The sequence below is a fragment of the Tachyglossus aculeatus genome, chromosome 3 (assembly GCF_015852505.1).
Source record: "Tachyglossus aculeatus isolate mTacAcu1 chromosome 3, mTacAcu1.pri, whole genome shotgun sequence".
Classification (NCBI taxonomy): domain Eukaryota; kingdom Metazoa; phylum Chordata; class Mammalia; order Monotremata; family Tachyglossidae; genus Tachyglossus; species Tachyglossus aculeatus.
Window position 1 is genome coordinate 45,288,035 of NC_052068.1, and position 22,960 is coordinate 45,310,994.

A 22,960-nucleotide genomic window follows, 5' to 3' on the forward strand; every position below is an offset into this window, starting at 1 on the left:
TTAATCCCCAGAGGATTTAATCCCTGCCCACAACAAGTTTACAGTTTTAGAGTACTGTTGAACCTGCTCATTTTACTACTGGTACAAGTTCTCTTATAATGCGAAGATAGTCTTGCAAAACTTCACAGTAAGGAAAACTTAAACTAAGTAGTCACCTATTCCAATGTTGTGTGCTTGCACACAAACTGTTTTATTCAACAGTGCAACACTTTATATCCGAATAGAGTCATGTTTATGGAAGAACATTCAATTGTATTTTCTGAGCGCTTAGTGTGTGCAAAGTACTGTACTAAAGGCTTGGGAGAATGCAACATAACAGAGTTGGTAGACACATTCCCTGCCCACAACAAGCATACAGTAACATTCCTTAATTCCCCGACTTTCTAGTCAAAACATGAAGTGAAAAACGCATTATGGTGAAACTGAATGTATTTTTTATATTGCTGTATTGTTTACAGTGTAGGTTATAGGATGTCCATATTGTTCCATGTGTCTGTCCTTCTACAAGGATTCTGAGCCTTCTGTGGACAAGGGGTTAGGGTCTGAGTGGATTTTTGTATATTGACCCCAGAGCCTCGAAGGGTGCTCTGCACTCCGTAAGTGCTTAAGAAATGTTAGGAACAATTAGAAAATAGCCATTAGAGAATTCTGTCTGAGCTGTTTTTCCAGTTAGGAATGATAATGTTACCCATAAGATCTTTTAAAACTTTAGCTTTGACTCCACTGGATGGAGAATAGGGGACTCAGATTAAGAATGGAAGTGCCCTGGGAGCTGGGAAGGGAAGATTTCCTTTCACATAGTTTTTGTGACTTCACTGGATACTGTGAACTGAAATATATTAGATTAGCCTGGTGAGCCCATGTTATGGCTTAATGTGGAAGTCATTTTTCAATTCTGTGTATGCCAACCTATATAATGCTTAAACTGCCGCTGAAGTTTTTACGTGACTTGGGATGATATCCCCAAATCTAGTTATGGTCGTCAAAATCAACTCTATAGATGTGGATCACTATGCATACTTACAACTGGGCTGTTAGTAATAGTTGTCAAAGATGTTGCACCCGATGGTGACATTGGATCCATGACTGGAGTGCCTTGGAAAGATAATCTCTTTTGCGCTTTGTCCAATAAAATATAGTAATGCACTTTTCCTGGCCCCTCCCCTTTTGCTTGAGCATTGCTTAGCTAACAGTGGTTAAAAGGAGAAAGGTATATCTTACCACCAGTAGCCCATGTGCCCGACTTTATTTTGAAGTAGTGATGGCTTGCACCGAACTATCCACATTTTGTCCTTCCTTCTCTGCAGCGATGTGTATTGCTGAGTGGCTAGTAAGGAGAATGGAATCAGCCTCTGGTCACAGAACAGCAGGTTAGAGGTCAATAAGTCAATCCATCAGTTTACTCCAGAACACTGTACTATGTGCTTGGGAGAGTACACTACAACAGAATTTGCAACATGTTTCCTGCCCACAATGAGCTTACAGTCTAGAGGGGGAGACGGGCATTAATATAAACAATTTATAATATATACTTCAAAATATATGTATATAAACGTTGCGGGGTAGAGGGTGGGGTGAATAAAGGATAAAACCCAGTGCAAGGGTGATGCAGAAGGGAATGGGAGGAGAGGAAATGAGGGCTTAGATAGGGAAGGCCCCTTGGAGGAGATGCGCTTTTAATAAGGCTTTGACGGTGAGGAGAGTGACGGGCGGATATGAAGAGGGAGGGAAGACCAGGTAAGAGACAGGATGTGGGCAAGGGATTGGCAGAGAGAGACAAGGTCGAGAGACAGTGAGTAGTTTGGCATTAGAAGAGCAAAGTGTGCAGGCTGGCTTGTAGCAGGAAATTAGAGAAGTATGGCAGGAGGGGGCAAGGTGACAGTGCTTTAAAGCCTACAGTAAGCAGTTTCTGTTTGATGTGGAGATGGATGGGCAACCATTGGCGGTTCTTGGGGAGTGGGGAAACATCAACTGAACAGTTTGTAGAAAAATGATCTGAGCAGCAGAGTGAAGTATGGACTGGAGTAGGGAGAGACAGAAGGCAGGGAGGTCAGCAAGGAGGCTGATGCAGTAATCAAGGTGGGAGAGGGTTAGTACGTGGATCAACCTAGTAGCAGTTTGGATGAAGAGGAAGGGATGGATTTTAGGGATCTTGTGAAGGTTTAAACGGACAGGATTTGGTGTCAGATCAAATATGTAGGTTTGAATGAGGGAGATGTGTCAAGGATGATGCCAAGGTTATGGACTTATGAGATAAGGAAGCTCTTTTAGAAGAAGACTCCCCCCCACCAAAAAAAAACCAAACATGGCTTGATTGTAATGCCTTCATCCCTCCCCAGTGTTTAGGATAAATTACTTTGGTGCTGAATTCAGAAGTACTTAGTTAATTTACTTGGGTAAATTACTTAAGTAGAAACTAATGTGGCTAAGTGTTGTTTTTTAACTTTTAGTTTTAAAATCCTGTGACAGATTTTAATATGTGGACAGCAACCTGTTCTCTAGTATAGCTCAACTTGGCTGTTAGAGAGCCACAGGTGAGTCCTGGGCCTCATGGGTGGCAGTGGTTTGGAGACGTGAAAAAGTGTGGCTGTAAGAAAGGATCCGACCTCCTGTTGAATAATGGGATAAGTTGGCATACATCTCAGGAGTTAATATATTCCAGGTTCTGCTCTGGACTTGTACAACCTTGGATGAACTGGGTTTTAACTCCTTGCCTGAAAGAAGTGGTGAGGGTTGGCCTATATTTGAGGAATAAAGTATGGAAGAAGGAACAGTGAGGGAGTGTTTTCCTAACACAGAGTATAGTCACTCTAATGAATTTTAAGACTGATAGTAAAATTGTGGAAACCTGTAAAACAAACCAAACCATTATGATGTAGTATTTTGCTTTTGCTGAAAAATTGAATCCAGAGAATGTATTATGCATAAATGACTCTGCATTTCCATGTTTCCCCCGAAAAAAGTCCTGCTGTTATGCTGATTTAAAATTTGCCTAGCAGCAACCCTTAACATGTAGCAACTATAATTTTCTTAGCAAGTCACATCACAGGATTTACCCAACTTCATTTGAAATCTTTTAGCAAATACCATGTTCTCTTTATTTCATGACATTGCAGGAGTCATCCAAAATAGTCTTGAGTGTTTTTTTTCTTTCTTAGCTTTGATTTTAAGAATCCTTTTTAGATCAACCCAGCATGAAACATATGGTTTGTAATGTAGGATTATTCTCAAGAAATGAGGTTTCATTTTTGAGGAATATACAGACATTGGGGAGATTATGAATTATCGAATCCTAGAATCAAAAGGGTTCTCCATAACAAGCCAATCTCCTGGCAGGTAATCAGGTTAACCAGTACAGGTACTTAATTCTAAGTTTCCAAGAGTGGGGATTCTGCAATCTGTCCTGTTCCCAATTCACAGTTCTCGTGTTTTACCATGGTGGTAGTTCAGATAGTTTAGAGAAGCAGTGTGGCTCAGTGGAAAGAGCCCGGGCTTGGGAGTCAGAGGTCATGGGTTCTAATCCCGGCTCCGCCACATGTCTGCTGTGTGACCTTGAGCAAATCACTTAACTTTTCTGAGCCTCAGTTACCTCATCTGTAAAATGGGGGTTAAGACTGAGAGCCCCACGTGGGACAACCTGATCACCTTGTATCCCCCGAGCACTTAGAACAGTGCTTTGCACATAGTAAGTGCTTAACAAATGCCATTATTATTATTATGATATTTATTAATCACTTACTATGTGCCAGGCACTGTCTGATAGCACTGTGGTCAAATCAGGTAAAGTTCCTGTCCAGTTGGCTTCCAGTCTAAGAGAGCCCCACTTTAAAACAGTAGGTTTTATTTAACGTACCAAATTTAGAGAACTGTATTGTCTTTGTTGTATACCAAAACGTATCTTCAATCTGTCCTTGGGTTCACTATATCTAAGGGATGGCACCAAGAAGTAGACAGCACTTCTTTAAAGAATAAAGAAATGCCAAGGTCGAAGGAGTAGTTTAAGAAGAAAATATTAAAATATTTTTGCTTTTCTGTAGGAATTAAGTGATCTACAACGAGATCCACCTGCACACTGCTCAGCTGCCTCTGTTGCTAGTATTTCACTTCTGTAAATAGGTAAAGGATGAAGACTTGATGACTACAACTATCTTTTGTCTATTTCAGTGTTCCACTGGCAAGCAACTATTATGGGACCGGTAAGTATATGATCTTTAAGAAGTTAAATTTAGCCTGTGGACCCATCTTCATGTTCGTGTTTCTCAAGGCCGAGTAGTGAAGCTATGGTTTGAGTCCATTTTCATGGGTTCTAATTTAAATAGGAAGACAGTTGTCCAAAGATATTTGGGATATTCCCTTCCCCACCTTGGATCTGAGTCAATCAGTCAGTCAGTCAGTGGATTTTACTGAGCGCTGTGTGCAGAGCGCTATACGAAGCGCTTAGGCGAGTACAACACAGTTAGACCTGTACCCTGCCCAGAAGGCGCTTAGTAGAAAACAATCCGACATCCTTGCTATGATTTGCTATTCTTTTAGGTGATCTTTAGGTAATAACCATTTAGCAACCAACCACCAAGCTTAGCCTGTAGCCTATGTTTTAAATAAAATGTCAGTTAACGAGAACTAGGCATTATCAACTTGGTTCCAGCAGTCCTAATATTTAAAAATGAGTCATTCAAAACTGATTTATTAATGGGATTCTACTTACTCCATGAATATCCCCCATTATGCAGTGCAGTACTTCCTGGCCTACATTTCTGATGCTTTTCATTTTTATGTTACAGTCCGTTGATCGTTACCCAGAACTACCCTTTGGCTTGCACTCATCCCTTCAGACTTACTTTCAAGCTCGATTTTTTTATATGAACTTCCGAGAATGGGAGAAAGGGTTAAGCACACAAAAGGCATTCAGTAAAGAGCAGCCAAAGGAAGGTCAAGGAGATCAAACCCCTCAACTTGGAAGAGCTAAATGGAAGGAACATGTTTGTTAAAGAGTCTACCCCAACCTCCAAGTCAAGGTAATCAGTTTGGACACAGCCCCTGTCCCACATGGATCTCGCAGTCTAAATAGGAGGGAGTAGGATTTAGTCCCCATTTTACAAATCAATCAATCAGAGGTATTTATGACAATAATAATAATAATAATGGCATTTGCTTACAATGTGCAAAGCACTGTTCTAAGCGCTGGGGGGATACAAGGTGATCATGTCCCACGTGGGGGCTCACAGTCTTAATCCCCGTTTTACAGATGAGGCAACTGAGGCTCAGAGAAGTTAAGTGACTTGCCCAAGTTCACACAGCAATGTGGGGGAGTTGGGATAATAATAATAATAATAATAATAATAATAATAATAATAATAATGGCATTTATTAAGCGCTTACTATGTGCAAAGCACTGTTCTAAGCACTGGGGAGGTTACAAGGTGATCAGGTTGTCCCACGGGGGGCTCACAGGCTTCATCCCCTTTTTTACAGATGAGGAAACTGAGGCCTAGAGAAGTGAAGTGACCTGCCCAAAGTCACACAGCTGGCAATTGGCAGAGCTGGGATTCGAACCCATGACCTCTGACTCCAAAGCCTGGGGCTCTTTCCACTGAGCCACGCTGCTTTATTGAGCACTTACTATGTGCAGAGTACTGCATTAAAGGCTTGGGAGAGTACAATACAACAGGATTAGCTGAGGTGCAAAGCAGTGACGTGACTTGTCCAAGGCCACACAGCAGACACGTGGCAGAGCCGGGATTAGAACCCAGGTCCTCCGAGTTGGATGCCCATGGTCTTTCCACTGGGCCATGCTGCCATTTTTCACCTTGCCCCAAAAGCATCTACTGTGGGTTTAGACACCTGTGCACTATGGCAAACTTTTTTGGCCAAGGGAGATAAACTTGGATTGGTTGTCTCCCACTCAGATTTTTCTCCGTCCAGCGATTTTAGCAGAAAGTACCACTGCCTCCCACAAAAGATCCAGAAGCTATCGTGTGCTGCTCAAGCTTCTATTTCATGCTCAAAATGTGACGTAGTTATGCAAGATCCAGTCCTGGGTCAAAAATAAGTTAAAGGGATGTAGTGTTTATGCAATAAAATGTATTCAAGAAGGAGATCACCAACTTCACTTAGACTTTTATTGTTCTTCGTAAAAATATTCCAAATGCTGAAATTCTGAGCCCCACCAATAATTACCAACTACATCAATCAATCAATCAATCAATCGTATTTATTGAGCGCTTACTATGTGCAGAGCACTGTACTAAGCGCTTGGGAAGTACAAATTGGCAACACATAGAGACAGTCCCTACCCAACAGTGGGCTCACAGTCTAAAAGGGGGAGTATGTATGTATGTATGTAAGTATGTATAACTACATACTTATATACAATTTATATACCACTTATATGCAATTACAATACAATTAGGATTCTTTTTCCAATTTTAGTAGAGCATACATACCAATGTACAGTATGTGTGGCATGTATTGATTATTCAAACATGAAAATAGACATCACTAAAACTTTTTTTATAGTATTTGTTAAGCACTTACTAAGCCCTTAGTACAGTGCTCTGCACATAGTAAGCGCTCAATAAATACGATTGATGATGCCAGGCACTGTACTAGGCCCTGGGGTAGACAGTGCTTTGCACATCATAAGCGCTTAACAAATACCATAAATATTATTATTATTATATAAGATAATCGGGTTGGACACAGTCCATGTCCCACATGGGGCTTACAGTCTCAATGCCCATTTTGCAGTTGAGCTAACTAAGGCACAGAGAAGTTAAGTGACTTACCCAGGGTCACACAGCAGACAAGTGTCGGAGCCAGGATTAGAACCTGGATTAGAGCCAGAGAAGCAGCCGTGGCTCAGTGGAAAGAGCACAGGCTTTGGAGTCAGAGGTCATGGGTTCAAATCCTGGCTCCGCCACTTGTCAGCTGTGTGACTTCTCTGTGCCTGTTACCTCATCTGTAAAATGGGGATTAAGATTGTGAGCCCCCTGTGAAATAACCTGATCACCTTGTAACCTCCCCAGCACTTAGAACAGTGCTTTGCACATAATAAGCGCTTAATAAATGCCATAAAAAACCCAGGTCCTCTGTCTCCCGACCCGTCCCCTTTCCAGTAGGCTACGCTGCTCCTCAGGTACTTGACTTTGTGTCATTCATTTCCAGTTTCAAATTACTTTACCATCTGGAAGATTGACTATAGTCTAAGCATGAATTTCAATGCTCCCAGTTTGCACATGGTAACTTGAGGATGTAGAAGCAACAGTCTTCCCCATCATCCTTTACTTTTAAAAGACAGTAGAAGATTTCATCAAATTATGAGGGGTGGTGAGGGTGAATTAAAGAAGTGACTAGGAAAAGTGAAATAAGAAGTGAAAGGATGGAGTCTGAAGTTGAGGCCAGGGGACTTTCTCCAGCTTCTCTACTGTTTCTCCAACAGGATGGGTGCTCGTTAGAAATATCTAACGGATGCACAGTAGTTTGGTAACCAACAACATCCATGCTACAACAATATTACAATAGGGCTTAATTTTAACTTCTTTAATAACACTCCATGATCTGTGCATGATGATGTTTGACACACCATGTGAAATTTTACACATTATCTTGTGTAGTAAGGTGTTTGGATCTGGGAAGATTAAGAGGTGTAGGGGAGCTTTACAGTTAAATCCTATCCCTCTCTTTCCCTGCAAAAAATAGCAACAACAACAATTACACATGTTTAGGGAACACTGTCAGATGTTAAATCCCACCCTGGAAATTGGTTCTAAATGTAATTGAAAATGAATTTAAATTTTTGCATGTTTTATTAGCCCTTGAATGTGTGGCTCTCTGAGCCCACCTACCCACAGTTTTATGAAACCAAGGAAGTGTCATCTTCAGATGGAAAGGAATATACCGTAAATAAATTGATGGGGCACTTTGGGCTTTTTTGAAAACAGTAATTTTCATAAAAACTTTTTTTGCAACCTAAGGTTACATATAATGACCTAACCTTTTGATCCTTTATTCATTCTGTTGATTTCAGTTCACGCTATGAAAGGGAATTCAAAGGGACTCTTTTTCCATTCTTAGTATTGCCCCACCCTCCACACGCCCATCCCTGTGGGCCCCCTGAGAATTTTCATTTTATAGATTTAGAGAGGAAAGATTTGCCACAAACTTGTTTTCCAACTGATTACTGCAGCAGAAAATTACTCTTTTCTTACAGCAACTTTCTGTGTATGCTGGGCTTAAACAAATCTGTGTCCATCTGCAGATTTGTTTGTGCAGGTCACACAATGTCATATATTTGTTTTGTTTTTTAAACTTCATGATGCCATCGTGGTTGGTTGGAAAATCCTCCTTCATACCTGAACAGAGAAACCACTTTTTAAGGTAAATTACTTGGTTCTTATAGCAAAAAAAAAAAATGACTGTTACAAACTGACAGTTTGGTGAAAAATATTTTAAAGCTGCTTGGAAAGGAGGCTAAGCACACACTGACATCAGCATCTTATCATTTCAGCCTGATAGTGCCTACCAAGGGGGAATATTCTTTTTCACAGTACACTTTCCAACAGACTATCCTTTCAAGCCACCAAAGGTAAACTTACGCTTTTAATTTTGTTCTGATTCTCTACATCAGGAATTGTACCATATCTTGCTATGAGTAGTTTCAGATATTGATCTAGAAATCACTGCCATCTTCAAATCAGGGACATCTTGATAATCTCACATCTTTTTCTTAGAGAATTATTCATCATAGAAACAATTTTCAGAGCTCCAGGGGTTCACGGCAGTTCCCAATAGCCAAGTAGTAAGTAAAATGAGAGGTTAAATTTCCCCAAGCAGATACCTTTTTTAATTCAAGATGAGAAATGTTAGTATGGTTGTTGCTACTGCTGCCTTTTCTTGGCCAAGGGCTAAAGAGACCTCAGTTTTAACGTCTTCCACAAAGTATTCTGTTGTCCTAAGTTTCTATGCAACTTCCTCCGAAATGCACTCAACTTGGAGTGTTTAAAGAAAGGTTTCTCTGGAGCAAAATAATTCTGTATAATTCCTGCTTCGCTGATTTTTGAAATCACTGCTCCAAAAGATGCACTGGGATGATCGTTTTTTGTTCATTCATATGCAGGTTGCTTTCACAACAAAAATCTACCATCCAAACATAAATAGTAACGGAAGTATTTGTCTTGATATCCTGAGGTCACAGTGGTCACCAGCCCTGACAGTATCAAAAGGTAACTTCATGTGTATATTAATAATGCTGAAAAATTATCTCTACTTGAGGTTTGTTATTCCCATTCTGAAAATCACAAAATGGCTGAAATGCTCAAAGACCACAGTTATTCTGAATAAGTTGAGGGAGATCTTGGGTCACTTAAACAAAAGGAGGCAGAACACTTTGGTGTGGTAAATTGATTTAGTACAGGGGCTAACAGAGACTAACAGCTCGTGGCCAGAAAGGATCCAGGGAGCCCCACGGTAACATCCCACAAACATCATCATCAATTGTATTTATTGAGCACTTACTGTGTGCAGAGCACTGTACTAAGCGCTTGGGAAGTACAAGTTGGCAACATATAGAGACAGTCCCTACCCAATAGTGGACTCACAGTCTAAAAGGGTATTCCCTCCCCAATCCTTAACAAACCAGCTTTCAGAGATACTACCAATAGTGTATCCCCTTAGACCGAGAGCCCCATGTGGGACAGGGATTGTAACTGAGCTGATGGTATTGTATCAACCCTAATGCTTGGTACATACTAAGCATTTAACAGGCTACATTTATTATTATCATTATTATTAATATTATTTTATTACTGTTGTTGTTGTTATTCACTCTGGATAATGGTGGACGGGGAAGTTAATCAGGCTCCCAGGCACTGGCCACAGTCGTTCAGTCTGCAGAGAAGTCCATCAACGGACTTTCCAGTTTTAAGAGTCACAATTGTGAGCTCAGCTTCCCTTCATTGATTGTTTCGGTTTGATTTCCTAGTCTGTTGGGTTTCAGTTTCCCCCAAATCATGGGGTACATAGTCGTGGCTGCCTAACGATGTCACATCATCATAATGTAACAGTGGCCATGGCCTTGGCCTTGCTAGACAGGAGAATCTAGTGGAGAATATGCCTCCTATATAGTGGCCTTCCAGATTACCTATCAAAAGTTACATTTCTTATCATCAATTGTATTTATTGAGTGCTTACTGTGTGCAGAGCACTGTACTAAGCGCTTGGGAAGTACAAATTGGCAACATATAGAGACAGTCCTTACCCAACAGTGGGCTCACAGTCTAAAAGTCTTATGTGTGCCATCTCCTATTTTCTTCCGAGAATCTTGTGAGAATTATCATTTTTCTTTCTCCTCTCATGTATGCCCTGATCTTCTTCAAGTTATAGCTCATGGATTCCAACAAGAGGGAACTGGGGCACGGAGAAGTTAAGTGACTTGTCCCAGGTGCTTGTAGAGTGCAGAGAAGCAGTGTGGTTTAGTGGAAAGAACACGGGCTTGGGAGTCAGAGGACATGGGTTCTAATCCTGGCTCTGCCACTTGTCTGCTGGGCGACCTTGGGCAAGCCACTTAACTTCTCTGTGCCTTAGTTACCTCCTCTGTAAAATGGGGACGAAGACTGTGAGCCCTATGTGGGACAATCTGATTACCTTGTATGTGCCCCAGTGCTTAGCATATAGTAAGCACTCAACAAATACCATTATTATTATTATTATTATTTGTTTTGGGCACATTCTGGCCCAAGGTGCTTGTAGAGTGGGCCAGGGTTTGCCCAAAACACAAAATGCAGATACACTGCTCGGAGTATATATGCAGCAAAACCAGAGCACTGTAATAATTAATGGCAATACATTTCAATAACTCTGTCATGGAAAAATGCTATAGGAAGTGAGTTAGAATTGGGGAAAGCTATAGCTTCAGTCTTCTAGTTTCACATCCATGAAGTAAAGCTTAAACAGGGCTAGTTTAATCAACACACATTGATTAAGAACTGAGGTATTAAACGATGCACACAAAAAATGCAATAAAGGATTCCACTTCACATCTTGGCAATTAACACGCCTAGGGATATAATACACATTTCGGGCGATATTAGGAAGATCATTACAGAATTCTAAAACAGTTTACCCTGTTTTATCTCTCTAGACAATAAAAAAATCATACCTAATTTGGACAAAAGATGTTACTTAGATTTTGCCTGGGTTGGAGACCCTTTTACCTTAAAAATTATTCTCTGATACAATTTATAATAGATAGCCCATAGAATTTACTAAAGAAACCCTCACCCACTCTTTTCCTGTTACTTTAAAAAATGAAATGTTCCCTCCTGATGAAACATTTATAAAGTGATTTTTTTCTAACAATAATATCCACAGGCGTAGAATCAAAACCAAAAGGTATCTTGAGGAAATCACCTCTCAAACGCACATGCACAAACACAAATTATTCTTTGCTCTGTTGTCACTGAGTACGTAGACCAAACAATATGGAATGGCCAAATTCTCTAATTTAAAATGCTCACGCACATGCTGCTCTCCTATGAAAAATTCTTAGCATAATGTTGCTATTGCAGAGTAATTAGTGCCTTCTATGCCAAAAGGTCTAGGCAAATTTACACCCTCTTTACTTCCGAGGTAGTGTCATGCATCTCATTTTTGCATAAATAGCTTAAGTGCTAATGCTTATAAGGGAACCAAGCAACACTTTTCTTGTCTTCTGACACAGACATCTATTTTAAAAAAAGAATAATTAGCATTGTTAGCTTCTTGGAACTTTTTCCTTCAGATTTAAAAATGATAGTGTACTATTTACCCTTCCTTAATCTTAAAACATTCAGTCTTCTAAACAGGTTTCTCCAACCCTTACCCACTAGGACAATTTATGGCTTTTTTTAAGTGTTTGACCTATACGTTTCAAATTACTAGTAGTCCTTCCCAGTGGCAATCAATCAATCAGTAGTATTTATTGACGGCTTACCATGTGTAGACATTAAGATAGACCCTAGGCATATGTCTAGGCCAATAGCCCTTTATTCCTATATCCCCATCGGCGGGGGCAGGAACCTGAAAGTGAGATGCCATTCTACCCCTTTGTTTTGGGTTTTTTTTCCCCCAATGTTGCTTTACAGCTGTGTAACATATTGATATTTTTGTTTTGGTTGTTGACTATGCCACCACTTCTTTGCCTCTTCCACTCTTCTTGTTTGGACTGGCCTGTTTAGTGATAGGGAATAATTCAGAAGTGCATGGGGCATAGCTACCAACTTTCCCAAGGGCTTAGTACAATGTTCTGCACACAGTAAGCACGCAATAAATACGACTGAGTGATTGACCCAACTTTTGGAGTAAGAGAGGCCTAGATACCTCAGAGTATGCTGCTAATAAGGAGTATGGCAGACCCTGACAATTATTTTCTCTGTGGGGTAGAAAGTGAACCATTTGCACGCTGCTCCAGGGCTACGTCAATCAATCAATGCCTCGTGGCTGGACTCCTAAACTCTGTGGTTCTGTGTAAATTAGTCACCTGAAATTGGGAATAATGCCCTCTGGCATGTGAGCAAAAATATAGTTCTTACCAACTATTTTTTAAACACAACTCTAATAAAGTTTTATTGTTATTGGCCCAACGGCTGCATATTAAGATAACTAGCATCTGTAATAGGACTCGGTGTGTTAACGTTGTAAGAGAAATTCAGAAAATTAATTTCCTTTTTCCACTGATTTTTTAATTTGCATAGTATAATAAAATGGCTGTCCTTTGCAAGTTAGTTCGTGCATTCATTCAGGTAAAATAGAGAACAGTCAAGTGATAAATATTTTATACAGCTAAACTGGAACTATTTGAATTAGAGTGGTTAGAAATCAGTTTTTTGTCATAAAATAGTGAACTTGGTATACATAAAGTTGCATATTGTTAAATTGAATATGACCCTGAACACCGAATTTCTGAGGTCCTTATGAATAACTGCATTATCAAAGTGGTCTTGAATAGCTGCATTATCTTCCCCCAGAGTGGGTATTTTGGAATAAGCTCTACATTTTTTAAGCAGTTTTAGAAATGTTGAAAAAATAGGCACACTCATTCTCTGAAAGCATTTATGTATTATATGTGTGCTTTACATCCTGAAAGGTAAGTTAGCTTTATGTATTAGTAAGCACAACAGAGTCGTCTAATATAAATTCTCTTTTAAATCTAGTGTTGTTGTCCATATGCTCCCTACTTTGTGATCCCAATCCAGATGATCCCTTAGTTCCAGATATGGCACAAATCTATAAATCAGACAAGGAAAAGTAAGCATGTATGTACACAGATATTAATTTATGAATGGGTTTGTAGGATATCAGATATAAGGAAATATTTAATGTGTACTTTGAAGTATAATTTAATTTACTATTCTTTGCTGCAGGGACTAGGATCTCTTATTATTTAACTCTGGTTTTGAATTTGTCATTGTCTAATCTTTATAACTCTTTCATTCCCCTCTCATCTCTTCTAAAAATATTCCCTTCCTCAGTCTCTTCTGGGCTTACTCTTTTCGAGTAGTGCAATATTATTTCATTTTTGAGATTACATGTGCTGTGCATAGAGACCTTTGGAGCAACGGTACTATATAATTTAACATACTCCTCCTTCCTCTCCCCCTTCCCCACTCTCTCCATCCCCCCATCTTACCTCCTTCCCTTCCCCACAGCACCTGTATATACATATATATATATATATATATATATATATATATATGTTTGTACATATTTATTACTCTGTTTTACTTGTACATATCTATTCTATTTATTTTATTTTGTTAATATGTTTGGTTTTGTTCTCTGTCTCCCTCTTCTAGACTGTGAGCCCACTGTTGGGCAGGGACTGTCTCTATATGTTGCCGACTTGTACTTCCCAAGTGCTTAGTACAGTGCCTTGCACACAGTAAGCGCTCAATAAATACGATTGATTGATTGATTGATCAAGGAACACACCGATTTTTATCATCATCATCATCAGTGGTATTATTGAGTGCCTACTGGGTGCAGAGCACTGTAATAAGCGCTTGGGAGAGTACAATACAACAGAGTTGGTAGACACATTCCCTGCCCATAACAGGAGACCGGAATTAACATAAATAAATGTTTTATAATCTATATTTACAATAATAATAGAACTATAATAATATATAATTATGTATGCATAAATGACGGGGGGTTGAGGGTGGGGTGAATATCAAATGTCCAAAGGTAATAGATCCAAGTGCATAGATGAGGCAGAAGAGAGAGAGAGAGAGAGTGGGGAGAAAAGGGCTCTTGGAGGAGATGTGACCTTAAAAAATGCTTTTAAGGTGGGGAGATTGGTGGTCCGACATATATGGAGGGGGGAGGTGTTCCAGGTTACAGGAATGTTATGTGTAAGCGCTCGGCGGGGAGATAGACAAGATCGGGGCACAGTGAGCATTTTACCTATTTTCAGGCACTTAAATGCAACTATACTGTTAGGCTTACGGGCTGATCTTACTTGAAAATCCCATCCATAATCATTTTGTTTTTAACTGGTATTTGTTAATGCTTACTATTTGCCAGGCACCGTACAAAGCACTGGGGTAGATACAAGATAATTAGGTTGGGCACAGTTCCTGTCCCACTTGAGGCTCACAGACAAAGTCCCCATAACTGAGGCACAGACAAGTTATGTGACTTGCCCAAGGTCACACAGCAGACAAGTGGTGGAGCCAGGATTAGAACCTAGATCATAACCACACTGCTCCTCTAGTTTCTGAAATCAAGTCTTGGGCATTCAAAACTCTAGTTTCAGTTTTGGTTACCCCGTCCACACTTTGCTTTCTAGATCATTTTTCTAAATAAAAAAGTATTCAGTTCACATCTCCCCAGTCCACCAAGAACCTCCAGTGGTTGCCTGTCCACACACATCAAACGGAAAAGAGAGACAATCCCTGCCCTCAATGGGCTTACATTCTTGGGGGAGGGGGGGACAGACATCAAAACAAGTAAATAAGTAGAATTACAGATGTATACGTAAGTGCTTTGGGGTTGGGGGGAAGCAAAGGGAGTGAATCGAGGTGCTGTGGAAGGGACGGGGAGCTGAGGAAAAGGGGTCTTAGTCTGGGAAGGCCTCTTGGAGGAGGAATGCCTTCAGCAGGGCTTTGAAGCCGGGAAGAGTGATTGTTTGGCAGATTTGAGGAGGGAGGGTGTTCCAGGCCAGAGGTAGGACGTGGGCCAGGGGTCGGCGGTGAGACAGGCGAGATCAAGACACAGTGAGGAGGTTAGCACCGGAGGAGCGGAGTGTATGGGCTGGGATGTAAAAGGAGAGAAGGGAGGTGAGGAAAGAAGGGGCAAGGTGATGGAGAGCTTTAAAGCCAATAATAATAATAATAATGGTATTTGTTAAGTGCTTACTCTGTGCAAAGCACTGTTCTAAGCCCTGGGGGGATACAGGGTGACCAGGTTGTCCCACGTGGGGCTCACAGTCTTAATCCCCATTTTACAGGTGAGGGAACTGAGGCCTAGAGAAGTTAAGTGACTTGCCCAAAGTCACCCAGCTGACAATTGGCGGTGTCGGGATTTGAACCCATGACCTCTAACACCAAAGCCCGTGCTCTTGCCACTGAGCCACGCTGCTTCTCTGTAGTGAGGAGTTTTTGTTTGATATGGAGGGTGATAGGCAACCACTGGAGATTTTTGAGGAGAGGGGTGACATGCCCTGAATGATTCTGTAGAAAGATGATCCGGGCAGTGGACTGAAGTATGGACTGGAGTGGGGAGAGATAGTAGGTTGGGAGGTCAGAAAGGAGGCTGATGCAGTAATCCAGTCGGGGTAGGATAATAATAATAATAATAGTATTTGTTAAGCACTTACTATGTGCCAGGCACTTTTCTAAGCACTGGGGTAGATACAAGGTAATCAGGTTATCCCACGTGGGGTTCTCAGTCTTAATCCCCATTTGACAGATGAGGGAACTGAGGCACAGAGAAGTTAAGTGGCTTGCCCGAAGTCACACAGCAGACAAGTGGCAGAGCCGGGATTAGAACCCACATCCTCTGGCTCCCAAGCCCGTGCTCTTTCCACTAAGCCACACTGCACTAAAATGGTAGCGAATAATAAATTCCATTGATTTGGACTGAACTAACTGCACTCCCATATAGACCCCTTTCTGTTTCAACTTGCGAAAAGCAAATAGAATCAGTGGTTTTCACTGCTAACCATGTCATCTCTGAATATGCTGATTGCTGGGCTTCATTATTCTTCCAATGATAAACTTAGTTTCCCTGTTGAATAATTTTCTCTTTATCCCTAGTGGAGGGCTACAGACTTTATATCTCTAAGACTGAAGTGAAAGTGGATGATTTTCACTTTATACCAATCAGTCAATCAATAGTATTTATTTAGCACTTACTGTATGCAGAGCACTGTACTAAGTGCATAGGAAAGTACAATTACAATTATTATTATTATTATTACAATATAACAGAATTAGTAAACTCGTTCCTGCCCATAACGAGCTTACAAGTCTAGCGGATTTGTATGTGAAGGATCACATGTGATGCAGTGTAGTGGTATTTTATTTTTAAAATAGCCATGACAAATAGTAGAAAAAGCCTTTTATTTATATGGAAAGAGCTACAATAAGTTCTTTAAAAGGTCTGTGATAATATTCTATCGCCCATATGAAAAAAATCAAATGTGAAGAGCAACAAATTTACATAACTTCCTATTTAGCAGTGCAGTTGTTCATATTGCAATAAAATTATGTCAAGTATGCAACATAATCAAAGTAAGCATGTTTCCATAATCAGTATACTGATAATTACAGTGTAACGGTGATTTTAAGTTACGTACAGTAAATGTGATGGGAAACATCAATATAAAATCAAACTTCAGATAATTAGTCCTTTCTAAATTGTGTGTAAATATTAATGTAGGACTAATATAGAATGTAAATATTACATTATATTCAGGGTGGCACCTTCTGGTTCAGACCAAATCAGGTAAGGCAAAAATGTGAGTGCTATACTTCGATATTCACCCTATACCTAGCCCCACAAAACCTATATACTTCTGCAGCTTCCTCTATCTGTAATTTAGTTTAATGTCTAAATTGTACAGTCTTTGGCATATACTAAGCACTTAATAGTAATAATTTCGATTATTATTATTATTATGAGAAGATGACCCCTCTGATTGTGACGTTCAGCTAGGAGTAGCTATTCCAGCCACTGTGTTCATAAACAAAAAAATCATAAAATTGGCATTCAAAATTACTCAGATAAAGAAAAGCAGATCTAAATTTGGGGAAAGAGTTTTTTGGATATATCATAAATCATATTTATTGAGCGCTTACTGTGTGCAGAGCACTGTACTAAGCGCTTGGGAAGTACAAGTTGGCAACATATAGAGACAGTCCCTACCCAATAGTGGGCTCACACTCTAAAAGTATATATAATAATTATATATAATCATATGTATATATATATATATTTATGTATATATACATATTTATATATGTACATATTTTATATATATAATCATATACATGATTATATATATAAAAGGATATATAATGATTGTCAGTTCAGATATACCTATGTATACACAAACACACACATACACACACACGTATACATAGGTATATGTGTGTATTTGCACACATACACCTCTCCAAAATATAGGTGTGTTTTCATTTTGTTTTTGTTTGATATCCAATAATGTTAATTTTAATGTCCACTAGGTTACCATTGAATGTACAAAGGGTTTAATTCTGGAAAATGTGATAATTTGTTAAATGGGATGTGTGAATTTTTTGAATCTATTCCAAAGAAACAAATACAATGAAAACCCATCAACCATTTATTTGTTTTTAACCTCATGATTCTGGTGATTGATTTAAAAAAAAAGGTTTGGCAGCAGAATTCAGTATTCCATTGGTAGCATGCAACAGGGTAAGGTCAATGCCACTCAAACTTATATTTTTACAAATTTCCACCTAGGGAATTGAGGCATAATAATGGCAGACCAAAATGCAAGCCTAGAACTTTGAGCTCTAGGCTCCGATTCTGAGGTGCATAAAAATTAAAAATAGATTTGTAACAACTTGTAACCTGTGTGCATTTAAAAAAAATAAATGTAATCCTATTAAAATATTTTTCTAAGGACTGAACATTTTTTATATCAACTTTATTTCCTTGCTGCAGCATGTCTGCCTTTTTTCAGCTATCAAAACAATTTTATTAAAAAATCCATAAAAGTTCTCATGAATCTGGGAAATTTGGTAACAACATAATCAAATCAATTTGAGGTAAACAGACATTTATAAGGGTTACAAATCTGTTTTAACTGTAACCCTTTTATTTTTCTTCAGATACAACAGACATGCAAGAGAATGGACTCAAAAATATGCAATGTAAATATGAAGATGTTTTTCATATATACCAGAGTACTGTAAATTCTAGGTCTTTTCAAAATTAGAAGTAAATCAAGCACGTTTACTGTTTCATTGTATCATGAAACTCTTTGATTTTTACCCGTATTAAGTGTGTTTCTGGAACAAGATAAAACAGGATTCCAAAAATAATCTTCAAGACTGTGATGAGAGTATTTATCCTTTTGTATGCTTTGCGAAAGACTTTTGCTATGGCTTTTAAGATATTTGGACATCTAGTGTCTTCAGCCTTCAACATCCACAATGCAGTTGTAAAACAGCCAAATTATTTTTTGCTGAAACTGAATGTTTTTACGTGAAAAAAAAACTCTTCGTCTACAATGTCATCGGTAAATCTGTGTTCAGATTTCTTTCTTAGTTAGCTTACTGTATAATTTGTATTTTTTTACTGCATAGACTAAATATATTTTATTTGCCATGTAAGTCAGCTCATTAGACTTTTTGTTTCTGTGCACAGTAATGACAAGATACAACTGTTAGTAATGAAATGAATTAGATGTCCCTTCCTTTCCCTAAGATATTATGTAGACTGACTACAGATTTCTTAAAACTTAAAATCATCGTTACACTGTAATTAGCAGTATAGTGATTATGGAAACATGCTTACTTTGATTTTGTTGCATACTTGACTTAATTGTATTGCAATGTGAACAACTGCATTGCTAAATAGGAAGTTATGTAACTTTTATTTGTTGCTCTTCACATTTGATTTTTTTCGTATGGGCAATATAATATTATATAACCACTATCCTCCCTGTTTACCACTATCCTCCCTGTCTCTGAATGCCACAACTTTGGTATTTTCCTTGACTCTTCTCTAACTTGACTGCATGTTAAGTCTGTCACCGTATCCTGTCAACATCTCCATAATCTGACCCTTCTTGTCCATTGGAATTGCGCACCTGTCACATCCCGTCTTGACTCCTGAATCAGCCTCTGTCTTTCCTGGCTCCAACCTCTCTCCTGTCCGGTCCGTATTACACTCTACAGCCTGTATCACTTTTCCAAAAAATTGTTCTGTGCATGTCTCCTTTCTCACAAACCTCCAATGGTTGCCCATTCACCTCCACATCAAGTAGAAACACCTCTCCATTGGCTTTAAGGCACTCAGTCAGTTCTCTCCCGACTATGTATCCTCTTCCACTACAACCCACCCCATATATCCTATAACACCAACCTACTCACTGTGCCTAGATCTTGTCTCTCTTGCCTCCTGCTCCTTGCTCACATCCTCCTTCCTGCCCGAAACTCTTCATTTACTTGTAATTTCCATCACCCTTTGCTAGGTTGTATGATCCGTGACAGCAAGGATCATATCTACCATCTCTGTTATACTCCTTCCTAGCATTTAGTAAAGTGCGCTGCAGACCGTAAGCACTCAAATTCCATTGATTGATTGATTGATTCAGTTCTCTTAAGTGGTCTAGCGCTACAGAGCAGCTTGGAAGACATTTTCACACTGGAGTTAAAATTTGGCTGATAATGGTGACAGAGGAATCAGAGGTCTGATAAAAAGACCCATATAGCTTCCCCCACAAATATCTGTGGGGCTCCTGCAAACACTGGACAAATGCCAAGTGAAACAGACAATGTGCCTGTGTATCTGGTGCCTATATTTTTAAAATGCATTATTAATTTCTGGTTGCTGAGTTAAAAATGCAATAGCATGAAAAAAATGGGATAAATTTGTTTTAAAATTCCACCGCTTATCATTAACCTAAATACTTATAATGCACCTAGTGCTGTCAAAATATGGAAAGAGCAAAGATAGTCTAAGGAATTTACTTCCATGTTACACCTTGTTTTCAATCCTGTATTTCATCTCCATTGTTAGTACTGTGGTTAGACTTGAATTCATGAAAGACTGAGTGAGTCTTTCATGGGAGGCTAACCTTATGTGATATATATATATATATATATATATATATATATATATATTTTATATATATATACTATATATACTATATATATACTATACTATATATATACTATATATATATATATATATATATATATATATATATATACTGAGAAAATGGAAGCATTTAAGAGGTTAATTTTCCCTCTGGATCAGAAAAGTTTCAGTGTTCCTGCATGCGCAGTGTAATTCAGGATGTTGCTTCTGATCTGTGTACCTGCCATGGTTGTAGCTGTCGTGTTACTGGAATCCCCTGCTATAACACTCTCCATTTATCGTTCTCCTAGAATTGTGCTCTTCCATTTTAATGCTGCAATTTCTTATAATCTCTTATTTAATAATAATGATGGTATTTGTTAAGCGCTTACTATGTGCCAAGCACTGTTCTAAGCGCTGGGGTAGATACAAGGTCATCAGGTTGTCCCACCTGGGGCTCACAGTCTTAATCCCCATTTTGCAGATGAGGGAACTGAGGCACAGAGAAGTGAAGTGACTTGCCCAAAGTCACACAGCTGATAAGTGGCAGAGCCGGGATTAGAACCCACAATCTCTGACTCCTCTGACTCCTGAGCCCAGGCTCCTTCCACTAAGACACGCTGCTTCTCTAATCTTATTTGGCATTAACTTGTTGCACATTCATTCAGTCATATTTATTGAACACTTACTGTGTGCAGAGCATTGTACTAAGCGCTTCGGCATCTCCTTCCTGTCGTTTAACCATCCTTTTCAACCTTTGAAATACTTTAACTTGAATGGGGGAAGTAGCGGGAAGCAGCATAGCTTAGTGGAAAGATCATAGGTCTGGGTTCTAATTCCCAGCCCCACTACTTGTCTGCTCTATGAGCTCGAGCAAGTCACTTAAATTATTTGTGCCTCTGTTCCCACATCTGTAAAATGGGGCTTCAATGCCTGTTCTCCCTCTTATTTAGACTGCAAGCCCCATGTGGGACAGGAACTGTGTCTGGCCTGATTACCTTACTTAACAAATATTACAGTTATTATTACTATTAGTAGATTAAAAACACACTTCATCACCTGTTTTTCTCTGTTCAGCTTTAAATAATGGTAGATTCATTCATTCATTTATTTGTACTTATTGAGCACTTACTGCGTGCAGAGCACTGTACTAAGCACTTGCAAAGTACAAGTTGGCAACATATAGAGACAGTCCCTACCCACCAACGGGTTCACAGTCTAGAAGGGGGAGACAGACAACAAGACAAAACATGTAGACAGGTGTCAAAACCGTCAGAATAAACAGAATTATAGCCATATGCACATCATTAATAAAATAGAGTAGTAAATATGTACAAGGAAAATAAATAGAGTGATAAATATGTAAAAATATATACAAGTGCTGTGGGGAGAGGAAGGAGGTAGGGCGGGGGGATTGGGATGGAGGAGAGGAAATCAATCAATCAATCAATCGTATTTATTGAGCACTTACTGTGTGCAGAGCACTGTACTAAGCGCTTGGGAAGGACAAGTTGGCAACATATAGAGACAGTCCCTACCCAACAGTGGGCTCACAGTCTAAAAGAGGAGGTGAGCTCTCATTAGGGCTTTGAAGGGAAGAAGAGAGCTAGTCTGGTGGATAACTTGGTAGATCTTTAGCTTGTTATACCATGTCTTTTTGCTGAAAAGGATACGAAAGATATCAATTTAAAATCTATTGTATTCTCCCAAGTATTTAATACAGTGTTCTGCACAGAGTAGACACCCAATAAATACAACTGATTGATGAAAATTAAATATTTACATAGGTACACAAAATGAAAGTTTGAATTTTTCATTGGTACACAATTTTGAACATGTAGCTATTGGGGCTATTATTATTATCATTAGTATTAATATTAATAGCAGTAATTCTATTTGCTAAATGCTGACTATATGCCAAGCACTGTACTAAGAAGCCACAGAAGCTGCTGTGGCTCAGTGGAAAGAGCCTGGGCTTCGGAGTCAGAGGTCATGGGTTCAAATCCCAGCTCTGCCAGCTGTCAGCTGTGTGACTTTGGGCAAGTCACTTAACTTCTCTGGGCCTCAGTTGCCTCATCTGTAAAATGGGGATTAAAATTGTGAGGCCCCCGTGGGGCAACCTGATCACCCTGTAACCTCCCCAGTGCTTAGAACAGTGCTTTGCACATAGTAAGCGCTTAACAAATACCAACATTATTATTATTATTATTATTATTAAGAGCTGAGGTAGATACGGGATCATTCACTCATTCATTCATTCAGTCATATTTATTGAGTGCTTACTGTGTGCAGAGCACTGTACTAAGCGCTTGGGAAGTACGAGTCGGCAACATATTGAGTCGGTCCCTACCCAACAATGGGCTCACAGTCTAGAAGGGGGGGACAGACGGCAAAACAAAACATGTAGACAGGTCAGGGATCACAGAGTAAGTAGGAGGTGGGACAGGTATTGAGCCCCCCATTTTGCAGTTGAAGAAACTGAGGTACAGAGAAGTTAAGTGACTTGCCCAAAGTCACACAGCAGACAAGTGGAAGAGTCAGGATTAGAACCCAGGGCCTCTTGACTCTCAGGCCCATGGTCTTTCCACTAGGCCACACTGCTTTTAATGTACGGGTGTGTACAAAATATATA

At 39.4% G+C, this 22,960-nt stretch overlaps 1 protein-coding gene across 1 annotated transcript; it reads left to right on the forward strand.

The window, feature by feature from the left end:
• The first annotated feature begins 1,309 nt into the window (after positions 1-1,309).
• Positions 1,310-18,399, forward strand: UBE2D1 (ubiquitin conjugating enzyme E2 D1). The gene is made up of 7 exons (XM_038743378.1): positions 1,310-1,330; positions 4,038-4,095; positions 4,165-4,196; positions 8,507-8,584; positions 9,116-9,221; positions 13,188-13,281; positions 18,354-18,399. Exons 1-7 carry the CDS (start codon positions 1,310-1,312, stop codon positions 18,397-18,399), a joined length of 435 nt encoding a protein of 144 aa, XP_038599306.1.
• Positions 18,400-22,960: the final 4,561 nt, after the last annotated feature.

Excerpts from the sequence above, each read along its gene's own strand:
- UBE2D1 (XM_038743378.1), top strand. The coding sequence starts at position 1,310 with ATGTGTATTGCTGAGTGGCTA. Across the intron at positions 4,197-8,506 it reads AAGCAACTATTATGGGACCG|CCTGATAGTGCCTACCAAGG; the intron begins GTAAGTATATGA and ends TTATCATTTCAG. Across the intron at positions 8,585-9,115 it reads ATCCTTTCAAGCCACCAAAG|GTTGCTTTCACAACAAAAAT; the intron begins GTAAACTTACGC and ends ATTCATATGCAG.